The sequence below is a fragment of the Canis aureus genome, chromosome 14 (assembly GCF_053574225.1).
Source record: "Canis aureus isolate CA01 chromosome 14, VMU_Caureus_v.1.0, whole genome shotgun sequence".
In the NCBI taxonomy this organism is placed as follows: domain Eukaryota; kingdom Metazoa; phylum Chordata; class Mammalia; order Carnivora; family Canidae; genus Canis; species Canis aureus.
In genome coordinates this window covers 23,387,745-23,399,818 of record NC_135624.1, presented here as the reverse complement: position 1 = coordinate 23,399,818, position 12,074 = coordinate 23,387,745, and the positions used below count along the sequence as shown (strand labels likewise).

General features: G+C 38.8%; 1 protein-coding gene across 2 annotated transcripts in view; it reads left to right on the top strand.

Moving 5' to 3' along the window:
- HAS2 (hyaluronan synthase 2) overlaps window positions 1-2,855 on the top strand; it is a 55,652-nt gene extending 52,797 nt beyond the window's left edge. For both annotated transcript variants that reach the window (XM_077847094.1, XM_077847093.1), the window contains one exon: window positions 670-2,855. In XM_077847094.1, coding sequence (XP_077703220.1) covers window positions 670-1,599 — 930 coding nt within the window. In that variant the 3' untranslated portion in view covers window positions 1,600-2,855. The remainder of the gene's footprint in view (window positions 1-669) is intronic.
- Window positions 2,856-12,074: the final 9,219 nt, after the last annotated feature.

Below are 12,074 nucleotides of genomic sequence, written 5' to 3'. Positions count from 1 at the left end.
GAAACAGCCTGGTTGGTGGTAAAAGAGGAAGCAGGCGAAATCCAGATGAGAACCGAGCAAAATCGAGATGGAGGAAAGAATTTAGAAATCTTGCCAAGAAAAAGCTGATAAGTTTCAGTAGCCTTTACATAAAGCATGATTTCAGGATTTAAGTTTTGGGGAGAGGCCAGAACAAACAGTTTATCACTGGCATTGCATAAAAGAGGGAAAGAAAGAGGAAGAAAATTGATAGAATTGAATGAGCTGGAAATTAACCAGAACAGGAGAGATTAAGACTTAAAAACCTTTCAGATCTTACATGGTAGGAGAGAGTGGGAGAATTTAGGATCTGAGAAGTAATGCCTAAAAAAAAATGCTGACTATTATAGCATAACAACAAGAAAAATTTTAAAAAGCCCAACAAAAACGAGGACAGAGTCACGAAGTAGAGAAAGTATTGCTCGTCAAAAACTAAACGCATGCACACAATTTATCAGATTAATCTCGGAACACAGAATCAGAGAAAACAAAATATAACCATGTCAAAAAGAAGGACGGCTAACTAACCTAGGAGGATCAAACAACAAACATCGCTCTAGGTAGTAACCTCACGATGGCACCGATTTTGTTGGTATTAGTGAAGGCTTCCCTTTTATTTATCCTTTTTTTTTTTTTGTTTCCTTCTTGCAGATTTTAAACAAGTATGATTCCTGGATCTCCTTCCTCAGCAGTGTGAGATACTGGATGGCTTTTAACATAGAAAGGGCCTGCCAGTCTTATTTTGGGTGTGTCCAGTGCATTAGTGGACCTCTGGGAATGTACAGAAACTCCTTGCTGCATGAATTTGTGGAAGACTGGTACAATCAGGAATTTATGGGCAGCCAATGTAGTTTTGGGGACGACCGGCATCTAACGAACCGAGTGCTGAGTCTGGGCTATGCAACAAAATACACAGCTCGATCCAAGTGCCTTACGGAGACGCCTATAGAGTATCTCAGATGGTTAAACCAGCAGACCCGCTGGAGCAAGTCCTACTTCCGAGAGTGGCTGTACAATGCGATGTGGTTCCATAAACATCACTTGTGGATGACCTACGAGGCCGTTATCACTGGATTCTTCCCTTTCTTTCTCATTGCCACAGTGATCCAGCTCTTCTACAGGGGTAAAATTTGGAACATCCTCCTCTTCTTGTTAACTGTCCAGTTAGTAGGTCTCATAAAATCCTCCTTTGCCAGCTGCCTTAGAGGAAATATTGTCATGGTCTTCATGTCCCTCTACTCAGTGCTATACATGTCAAGTTTACTTCCTGCCAAAATGTTTGCCATTGCCACGATAAACAAAGCTGGGTGGGGCACATCTGGAAGGAAAACCATTGTCGTTAATTTCATAGGACTCATTCCAGTATCGGTTTGGTTTACAATCCTCCTGGGTGGTGTGATTTTCACCATTTATAAGGAATCTAAAAAGCCATTCTCAGAATCCAAGCAGACAGTTCTCATTGTTGGAACGTTGCTCTATGCATGCTATTGGGTCATGCTTTTGACGCTGTATGTGGTTCTCATCAATAAGTGTGGCAGGAGGAAGAAGGGACAACAGTATGACATGGTGCTCGATGTATGATCTTCTGTTGTTTGACGTTTGCAGTCACGCACGCAGACACACACAAAACCTTAGTTCCTCTCGGGACTGTACAGTATCGTGGCATCAGATAATGCCACCAAAGGAGACATATCACTGCTGCTGGGACTTGAACAAAGACATTTCTATGGGTTTATTTTGATTCTGCCAAAGTAAAACAAGACATCCATGAGAAGAAACTCAGATTTAACCTGTTATTTCTATGAAAGTGGGAAGCATTCTTTGTTTATGCACTTTTTCCTTACTGTACATCCGCCTAACAGTGTTTGCCCTATATACCTCACTAGCCATGCTTTATGTGGGTTATCATGGAAGAAAAGGATTTTGGAAACTCAAGGAAAAGTTCTTTCAACATATACAACCTAACTTATGGACTGTGTTGATAGCTAATTTGTTTTTTTTTTTTTTTTTTTTTTTTTAGAAAGGATTTTCTGTTTAACTCTACCAAATGAGATGCCAAAGGAAATTTTAAAGGCCGTTGGCTGTGCTGTATTTTTATATAATTGTACTGTGTTTTAAAATTTTGTATGCCAATTTTTAAAACAAATTTTGCATATTCTATATTTTACTTCTCTGCCAAAATACACCTGTTCTTTTTTATTATTATTAAAATAAGTTCTGAAAAAATTCATACTGAAAAAAAAAAAAACCTACCCAAAATGTGAAGCTTGGTTGACTGATGTTGTTCATGATAGAAAGAATAAAATGTTTCTCTCTCTCTCTACCTTTTAAAATGGAATAGTTTATTTCCATGGAAAATACTTAAAACTTTCAATATTTTAATTTTTTTTCTTTACCTTTAGAAAAGGCCAATATACCTGTCACACTTTGGGAGTAAGAAATACATACTTACATGTACAAAAAAGAAAAAAGAAAAGAAATAATTGAAAATCAAGGCCAAGGGGGTAGAAAAGTGCAATTTTTCATGAGATTTAAACGAAAAAAGGGAATGCTAGTCCTTGAGAGAAAACACTAAGCATCCGGCACTGGACAAATGTGAAGATTTCTGGCAGTGTTTTCTCAGGCTGAGTAAATTGGAGAGTGGAAAAAATGATCTGTGTTACTTGGATAAATACAATACAGTTCATCATTTTGTTCTGTGGCCTGAATTTACCAGATCCTGTCTACATATGGAACATAATTTACCTGTCTTTTTTTTTTTTTTTTCAGCTTGCCAGTTCACTTTACATGAGGTTTACAGGGGTGAGTTGGATACATTTTAGTCAGTGTTAAGCCTATAGATACAAAACTGGCACATTCAAGCTCCTCTTCTACTTCCTAGGGAGGATTTTTTTTCCTGAATTTATACAGATAATTGCTTCTTCTGTCCTGCTATTGGCCTACATAGATATGTTTACGTAGTCAAAATAATATCAAGGTTTAATACGTGTATCAAGAATTGGCACATAAAAAAAAAAATTGATGAACCTGGTAACCTTAACCCGGCTAATTTAACTACTTCAAGGGCCTCAGTTATCCAGTTTGGCTTTTGACATGAACCATCTTGCCTTGTAGCTGGTGCTGTGTAGACCTGTGTTAGAAACAATCAAATACACGGGTCATTGCATTAAAAAAATGTTGGGATGAAGTGGAGTGCGAATGTGGAGAAGTGTTCAACCTTGTGCTTCTGCCATTCTGCTTCCTTTCCATGCAGATGTCTATGCTCCATCTATCCTGCCCAAGAAAAAGCTGCACATTCTACCTTCGATGTACAAAAAGGTACAGATCATTCTGCAACCCAGACTCACTGACCAGAGAGTTTGTGGGAAACGAAACACACAGCATGCCAATAAATGAAACTGAAACTTGAGTTTGCCTTTTTAACTATTTATGTTCTAAGTTAAGCTTTGATAACTTTCAAATGTCAAATTCTCTCATTCTTATAAAAGATTGAATTAATTGCCTGTATTTATTTTAGCAATTATTCAATGTATTTCCAGGATAGGATGTATAGTATAATTGATTTTTTTGTAAATAAAATATTTTTGATAAGACTATCGCCTTTTTTTCTAAGGGAAGGGGGAATTTCAAATGAAACAAAAACTTTGTTTTCCTGATTGTAGTGGAATAGATTGAAGAACGGGGTATGTAAAAAACAGACAAACATGCTTGGTCAAAGATAATAGAAGTCGCTTAATGTTACTAATCATGAAGCAGAAATCCCCCAAATTGGTGTTTGGAAATCAGGAAAACGAGAGAGAGAGAGAGAGAGAGAGAGAGAGAGACCCAATTAATAGAACATGTCTTTACCTTCTACTTCCCTTGGAAGCAGCCCAAATTTAGACCGAAATTACTTTATTATAGTAATTTAGGGGAAAAAACAGATTTTCAGAAGAGTTACAAGCAAGTTTGTTTAACAAATGATACTTAACAAATAATAGCAAAATCTTAAAAGAACTTCAAATCCAATGAGTAGCAATAATTAAATGAATTATGAATTATGGCATTTTCAAACATTGGAGCATTATTATCCTTTAAAATATTCTCAGAGGATATGGGGAGTTAGACAAATGTTACATTAAAAATATACAACCATTTTGTACAGTAACGTCCCGATTTTGTAAAAATAAAAATGTTTAAGCTTGGTTATCTCTACTCTTGGGAGTATCACCGATTTCTATGCTGTATACATTTTTGTATTTTCCAAATACCATGATCCTGTATTGTTTTTATAATCCGAAAAAGGACAATAAATACTGCTTTTTTAAAAAAGTGGGTTGGGGCATCTAATAGCATTTCCTGTTCTGAGGAGCTTTGATGGTAATCCATTTTGCCACTCATCCCTCAAATTCATCTTATTTCCCAATTTTTATTATTTGGTTCCTAAGAATCTCTCATTACTTTGGTACAGTTACATTTTATATATAAAGAAAAATAACAGTAGCCACTGAACATTATTGGCACTCTAGTGGTGGTTCTAATCCCAATAATTCACTGATAAAGTCACGTGGTGCAATATAAGAGGTTGGCAAACAATGTAAAGAGCCAGTGTACGCTGCAGTCTTTCCTGGCCATGTGGTCTGTTATGGGACTACTTACTTTGTTCTTGTAGCACAAAAGCATCCATAGGCATTATACCAACAAATGTGTGTGGCCATGTTCCAGTAACCCTTTATGGACATCGAAATTTGAATTTATAATTTTCATGCATTATGAAATCTTTTCATATTTTGTAGTCCTTTAAATATCTTAAAACTCTTCCTAGCTTAACAGCATTACTAAAACAGGCGATGAGCCAGGTTTGGTCTGACGGCCATGGTTTAATGGCCCTTGCTCTTTAGAAATCTGTTGACTTATTTGTACCCTTAAATACTTCACACCAACACCTAATTTTTGAGCCCATACCAGGTTATCAGGGATTGCCAGAAGTACATTGTATAGACTGCCTATTTTAATTCTATCAGTCCAAAGGGGTTCCACTGTTCCTGCCATTTTACGGGTGAGGAATCAGAGGCTTAAAGAGACTTGGTATCTTGGGATCATAAAGCTAGCAAATTGCAATGGCAGAACTTGGCTGCACGCATTCTGATGTCAGACTTCTTCAAACACAACACTCAGTGTGCCATCCATGGTCCAATGGTGCCAGCATCACATGGGAACTTGTTAGAAATGCAAATGCACAGCCTTGGTCCAGACCAGCTGAATCAAAAGCTCTCACTGAATCAAAATCTTGGGCTGGGCCCCAGGACCTGTTTAATAAGATCCCCAGATGACTTTGACTCACCTTAAATTTGAGAAGCATTGCTCTAATCTAGTACATTCTACTGTTTTCTTCATACTAAGTATTGTCTCTATGATAACTGTCAATTCAAATATTTGTATTTTCCTACTGAGATTCTTACCTTTACTATCAAATATAGATGTTGACACACACCTGGTTTTAGTGAAGTTCACTGAATACCCATCATGAGTAAGAAATTGAATAAGGGATACGATAATTATACTAACATTTGGTGCAAAATGGCGTAATAAAGGTATAAAGAATGGCACAGGGATATAAAAAGTAGGAATGAAGTGGATGATTAACTCTGTTAAGATCGATTTCAAGATAGTGTGGCATTGAGGTGTCTGGGATGAGTGTGCAAATTTATGGGAACTAAGGACTTTCCAGATGAAAAGAATATGGGTAGAGCAATAAAGATGTGATTTTTTTTTAAAGATTTTATTTATTTATTCATGAGAGACACAGAGATAGAGGCAGAGACACAGAGATAGAGAGATGCAGAGACACAGGCAGAGGGAGAAGCAGGCTCCATGCAGGGAGCCCGATGCAGGACTCGATCCTGGGACTCCTGGATCACGCCCTGGGCCGAAGGCAGGCGCTAAACCGCTGAGCCACCCAGGCGTCCCAAGGTGTGATTTTGATATATGTTCCTTTCCACAGAACTAACAAGTTTAATTAAGGTTGGCCTGTATCTATAAGCAAGAGTGCAGACTTAGCTATAGAAAGTACATTTGAGGACACCTGGCTGACTCAGTCAGTAGAGCATGTGCCTCTTGACCTTGGGGTTGTAAGTTTGAGCCCCACATTGGGCGTAGATTGTTTAAAAATCTTAAAAAAAATAAGTACATTTGAAGGTAGATCACAGAAAACCAGAATCCAACTGGGAGAAATACTAGAATGAGGTGTTTCAATTTGATAGGGCACAGGACATGCAGGTAATTTTGAATGGGGTGCTGACATTTTTGCAAACCAAATGATATGATGGAGGTTTGGATTTGAGTGCCCCACATGGACAAGTATGATTTGGTTCAAGTGTGCTTATAATAAACTGGCATTATGCTTCCGGGCACTTGACTATTTTCATTCCTATTCCATTCAGATCTCCCTCTAGTTGCCCAAACACCAGCTTCTTTTATCTGCCCCATAACTGGATAGTCCCAATCATTTGATTCCCTCCTTGCCATGTCCGTCAAATTCTTCTCTCACCCTAGTTAAGACATACTGTATCTCCTACCTGAATCATTAAAAACACCTCCTAACTACCTCTTTTCCTCCTTTCTGTTTCATCCAATGAATTCTGTACGTTTCTGTCAAAATTTCCCTTCTAAGACCTAACTGAATACAAAGGTTTAATTTCATCTCATTGTCAACAAGATAAAAGCATTAAAACAAATGCATTCAAGGCTAATGATTATGTTTGCATCCTCTCTCATAGGCCTTAATCCTATTTTTTGAGGTCCCACTAAAGCATATTACTTTGCTTCCTCTTGCACACACTTTGCCCTTTACCTTAGCTTTTTTTATTGCAGAAACTCTCGGAAAACTTAACATGCTGATAAAGTTTTATGAGTCTGCAAGATAGGCCCATCACATACAGAAATATCTACACTTAGATGACTACAGTATCCATTCCACAGGGATGTTGGTTAACATCTAGATTAACATTGTTATCCCACAGTATATAGTTTAGGTTATGCTGGTATATAACCCCTGACACCACAAGTTGGATTTATTTTCACTCAAGATCTGGAAAAAATATGCAATGCTTAAGCTCCTTATTTCTTGAGTAATCAGCTCCAGGTGTGGAGACCACAGGCTTAAGAGGGAGGAGGCTTCAGGTTCATTTGGCTCAGCCCCTGAGTTACAGAGACAGGCTCTTTTTGAAGAGTTGTTTACCCACTTGCTGTCAGAAAGCTCTCCCCACTCTGGCTTCAGCAAATCTAGATGACTTCTTTTAGCTCTGCTATCCAGGGCAACAAGGAGTTCAATCCTAATACATTGGGGGAAATGTGCAATGAGTAGGTGAGCCTAATCTTTGAAATAACTTGGCAATGTACAGGGTGCTGACTGAAAGGAAGCACAATTGCTTCATAAACTGAAGGGGGGGTTGCCTTTTATCTTGGACTGAGTTGGGTTGTTGAGTCGAAAAATCAAATACAATCACTTTTAACAAGGTCAGGAGAGGATCACAGTTGTACATGTTCACTCAGAAAGAACAGATGCATGAGCATGTCACATAAGGACACATCCCACTTTTCTAGACGATCCACTTTTCTAGACAACTCAAGCAAAATATCAAAAACATAGGGCAAAAATTTTAAGGAAAAAAGAATCTTGGAAAAAATATTTCTGGGATCCAAGTTGAATGGCTGTTTAAATGAAGTGATCAGTATAATCCCACTGTACAAAGGCAACTTGAAGTTCATTTAGTCCAACTCAGCTGCCTCAAATCTTAGTTGGAATCAGTCAAGACCTAAAGAAAGGGGGAGAGTAAAGGCCCCTTATCTCAAAGGAATCAATTGCAATCCAGTTGATTTTAGCACCTCGCTCAAGGTTGCACAGCTGGCTACAAACCCTGAGGCTAGCATCTGGGGCTCTTTTACCCAGATGTTTTGGCCTGCTTTATAATGCAGAAAACCTCAAATTAGCCGTTTCTGGGCAGCTACTCCCCTCTTAAATCTGACATATTGAGGCTATGCTTAAATCCATTCCCCTCGAAAGGAGTTGTAAATCATAAGCTTTCAGGTTTACGGGTCTTTGATATTTAGACTTTAAATAAAAAGCCACCCTGGGCTGTCTACAACAATACCTGACATTTTCAGTACCACTAAGAAATATTGCAACATATCAAAAATGGATCTTCTAAAGTTCTTGCCCTAAACCAAATTATTGCCATATTACCCACTTTGGAAGTGCACAGGCTGGAACAGGTTTGGAGGTCTGACTTATTTAGTATTGAGGTTTGGGTTGCAGATTGACTTAAAGTTGAGAAAATCCCACTTCTTTGAGCCTTATTTTCTTCATGTGATTAATAATGGAGATGACACATCTCAAAGTTACCAGGCAGTCAAGACAGCCTACAAAGTGCACCTAGGAAAGATATTTGCCTCCAAATAGAAGTTCAATAAAATTTTCTTTTCTTTTTTCCCTCTTTCCTGAGCAGCTAACTTCACTTATGTTCCTTTCTTCTTTCTTCCTTCGGTTGTCCCTTACTTCTTTTTTATTTTTATTTTTTTTAAGATTTTTTATTTATTCATTCATGAGAGACACAGAGAGAGAGAGAGAGAGAGAGAGAGAGGCAGAGACATAGGCAGAGAGAGAAGCAGACTCCTTGTGGGACTTGATCCTAAGACCCCAGGATCACGACCCGAGTCACAGGCAGATGGCTCAACCACTGAGTCACCCAGGTGCCCCCTTATTTCCTTTTTAAAATTTCTTTACACAGCAAACCACTGGACCAAGAGCTGGGACATTTAATGCAAATACCAAGGAATTTTGCTTCTCAGAAATACATTTTAACTTTTTTCCTAGGTTCATAATGTATTGTACGAATTGACTAGCACATGATGAGTTGACATTAGCTTCTCCAGGCAGGGGTACTTAACAGATACAGTATAGTTTATTTCTATTTTCTTAAGATTTTTATTTTTTCACCCATTCTTGAGAGACACAAAGAGAGAGGCAAGGACATAGGCAGAGGGAGAAGCAGCTCCCCATGGGAAGCCTAATGTAGAACTTGATCCCAGGACCCCGGGATCACGACCTGAGCTGAAGGCAGACACCCAACCACTGAGCCACCCAGGCGTCCGAGATATAGTCCAGTTTAAAACTCATTTATATTGCTTTCACAACTGGTGTGTTTTTAGATCTTAGGTTGATGTATTAGACCATCAAAGCAATGCCTCCATCTGTGGCCAGTACACTGTGAGAATAGGAGAATAGAATTTTTTTTGATACCAGTGAAATGGAATTGAGCAGCAGTTTCTTTAATCTTGCCAAATGGACCAATTCCACTGGTTGTGTCCTTCAGCATACCTCAAAAATGCATTTTAAATCATCCATTTGTTGGCTTCTTTACAGCCTTAAGATTTTTTCTAGCAAGAGGTGGCCTTCTTTTCCTTTAGACACAAAGCAGGAGAATTGTTATAATTGCCTAGTATATAGGCAATCCTGAAGTTCTAACTTCAAGAAGAGCACTTGATTCAATACAGTTTTGTGTCTGACAAAGTAAATACTCTGGAATGCCTGAAACATGGTAGGTGGGCCAGTAGGAAGAGCATGGTGTTGGCATCCAATGGATTTGAGTCCTGGCTCTGCTGTGTTCTGGTTGACTCTTAGTGAAAACCCCAATTTATTCATTTGTAAAAGTATAAGAACTCCACTGCTACGAACCTCGTAGGGCTGCTGCCGGGCTCAATAAAAATAATAGAAGGGAAATGCTATCGGAGATTCAGAAGAATCCTTCAGATTTGAGTTTCTGTTATTTGTTGAGAGCATTAGGAGACATTCAGACATTTACCACAACAGAAGTCAGATTCAGGCTCCGAGTCCTAATGACCATGTTTTCTCATCCTTGTTGCTACCATTCCAGCCACATCGCCACACCATCTTGTGTCTGCTGTCACAGACATCCCATTGTGTCCCCCATTCTTGGTCCTCTTTATTTTTCCATGGAACAGTGTGAGATCATGACATTTACCTGCTTAGAACCCTTCGAGTGTCTTCTTATCTTGGGATAACACACTCTACAAGATTCTACATGATTTGCCTTCTGTTTCCATGACCTCTGTTGAACTCCTATCTTTCTTTTTTTTTTTTTTTTGAACTCCTATCTTTCTTCCTTATTACACTATACACTGGCACTTTTTCTGCTCCTCAGCCAAGACAAACTTGTTTCCACTTCAGGATCACTACCTAAGGACTTAGCATGGTTGGTTTCTTCTTGTCATTTAGGTCACCTCCTCATAGAGGCCTTATCTGACCATGCTCCCTAAAGTGACATCCACATTCCCACTTTCCAACGCATTATCCTGTGATTTTTCTCAGTGCATTTATCATTAATGGAAACGATGACATTTATTTATTTACTTGATTGTTGTCTCTCTCAGCACTTAGAGTTTATTTATTTATTTATTTAAATTAATTTATTTATTCATGAGACACACACACACACACACACAGAGGGGGGAGGGGGCAGAGACACAGGCAGAGGGAGAAGCAGGCTCCATGCAGGGAGCCTGATGTGGGACTCACTCCTGGGTCCCCAGGATCACACCCCGGGTCAAAGCCAGGCGCTAAATCACTGATCCACCCAGGGATCCCCAGCACTTAGAGTTTAAATAAAACCCTGATAGCAGGGGGATAGTCTGTATTTCAGAGCCTAGAGCAGCACTTGGTGGAGAGAAAGTACCCAGTGAATATTGTTGAATGCATGCAGGTCTAAAATAATGGTGCCAACTGCTCAACTTTTGTAAATCTTGTACCTGCCTTCCCAAAATCTCTTATTCAAATTTTAAAAAGGGATTTTCCTCTTCTCTGTTATTCATTTCCACAAATCAAGAACTAACCCAAGTTAGATCCAAGGAAAAACTTAAAACTGGGTGGCTTGTTTATACATACACCGTGGATCCAAATTTGCTTTCCATGTTATAATCAATATTGCATGAATGTGTATTTAGCACACCAACCAGAGTTTTACATTTTTTACCATCTTTGATAACCGGCAAGATTTTTTTTAAATGTCTGAGTATCTTGGAGAAGATCATTTTAGAAAGGGAAATAGACTAACTCTGTGTGCGTTGATGACCACAGTCATTGCTTGCCTAATTTTCAGCTCCACCCAAGAAAAGTCCCACCCAGTATTGCCAAGAATCTAGGCACTGGATGGTAATTTGGAACCAGTACCAGTTTTCCACAAGTATATTTTTGGCAGAAGAAACAACTAGAGATTAGGGAGTGTAAAGAGGGCTGAAAGCTTCCATTGACCTTCTGAGACCTTGACTAAGGCTGCTTATGTTGCTGTGACCCCCATTAGATGGCTACTTTCCAAACTGTTCAGAATTACTTCTGGGCATATAGAGCTCATATCTCACTGCATGGATAGAAGCCCAGGCTGGACAAGGTCCAGTTAAGAAAGCATCTCCATTGGAATAATGTTATCTGGCAAGGGATAAATCCAATGATGCCATAGGTATTAGCCGTCTTTCCTTTCTATGCTTGAGTCATTTCCTTCATAGACCAGATAACAGGCAGTCTACAGAAATATAACTGGGTGAGAATCTGTATATAAACACTGAAATATTTCTTCAGAGTTAATCTCGTCCAGCTGAATTTCTGGAGTCACACAGGGATATGAGCCCCAGCTAGAACCTCATTCTCTTTCTACCATGATGAATGACAACATATGAACCAGTTGTTTCTGTTTTGTTTACTCTGAACCCACTGATAAAATCTTTTTTTTTTTTTCCTGTTTAAACTAAGTTGACAAGTGTGAATGCTACAGTGGATGAAGGCTTAGATTTGGAGTAAAAATTAGTAGATAATCACTTTAATTCAACTGATTCCTATTCATGATGAGTTCACCAGTCCTGATAAGGTCACACAACCTGTCACATCATCTTGTAAGGCCTAGGTGAAGTAACAACTTCCTCTGTGAAGCCTTTGGATGGTCACTAACCAAGAGGTAGTGACTCCATCCTTTCTTTCCAAAATGCACATGTATTTTCCAGTAATA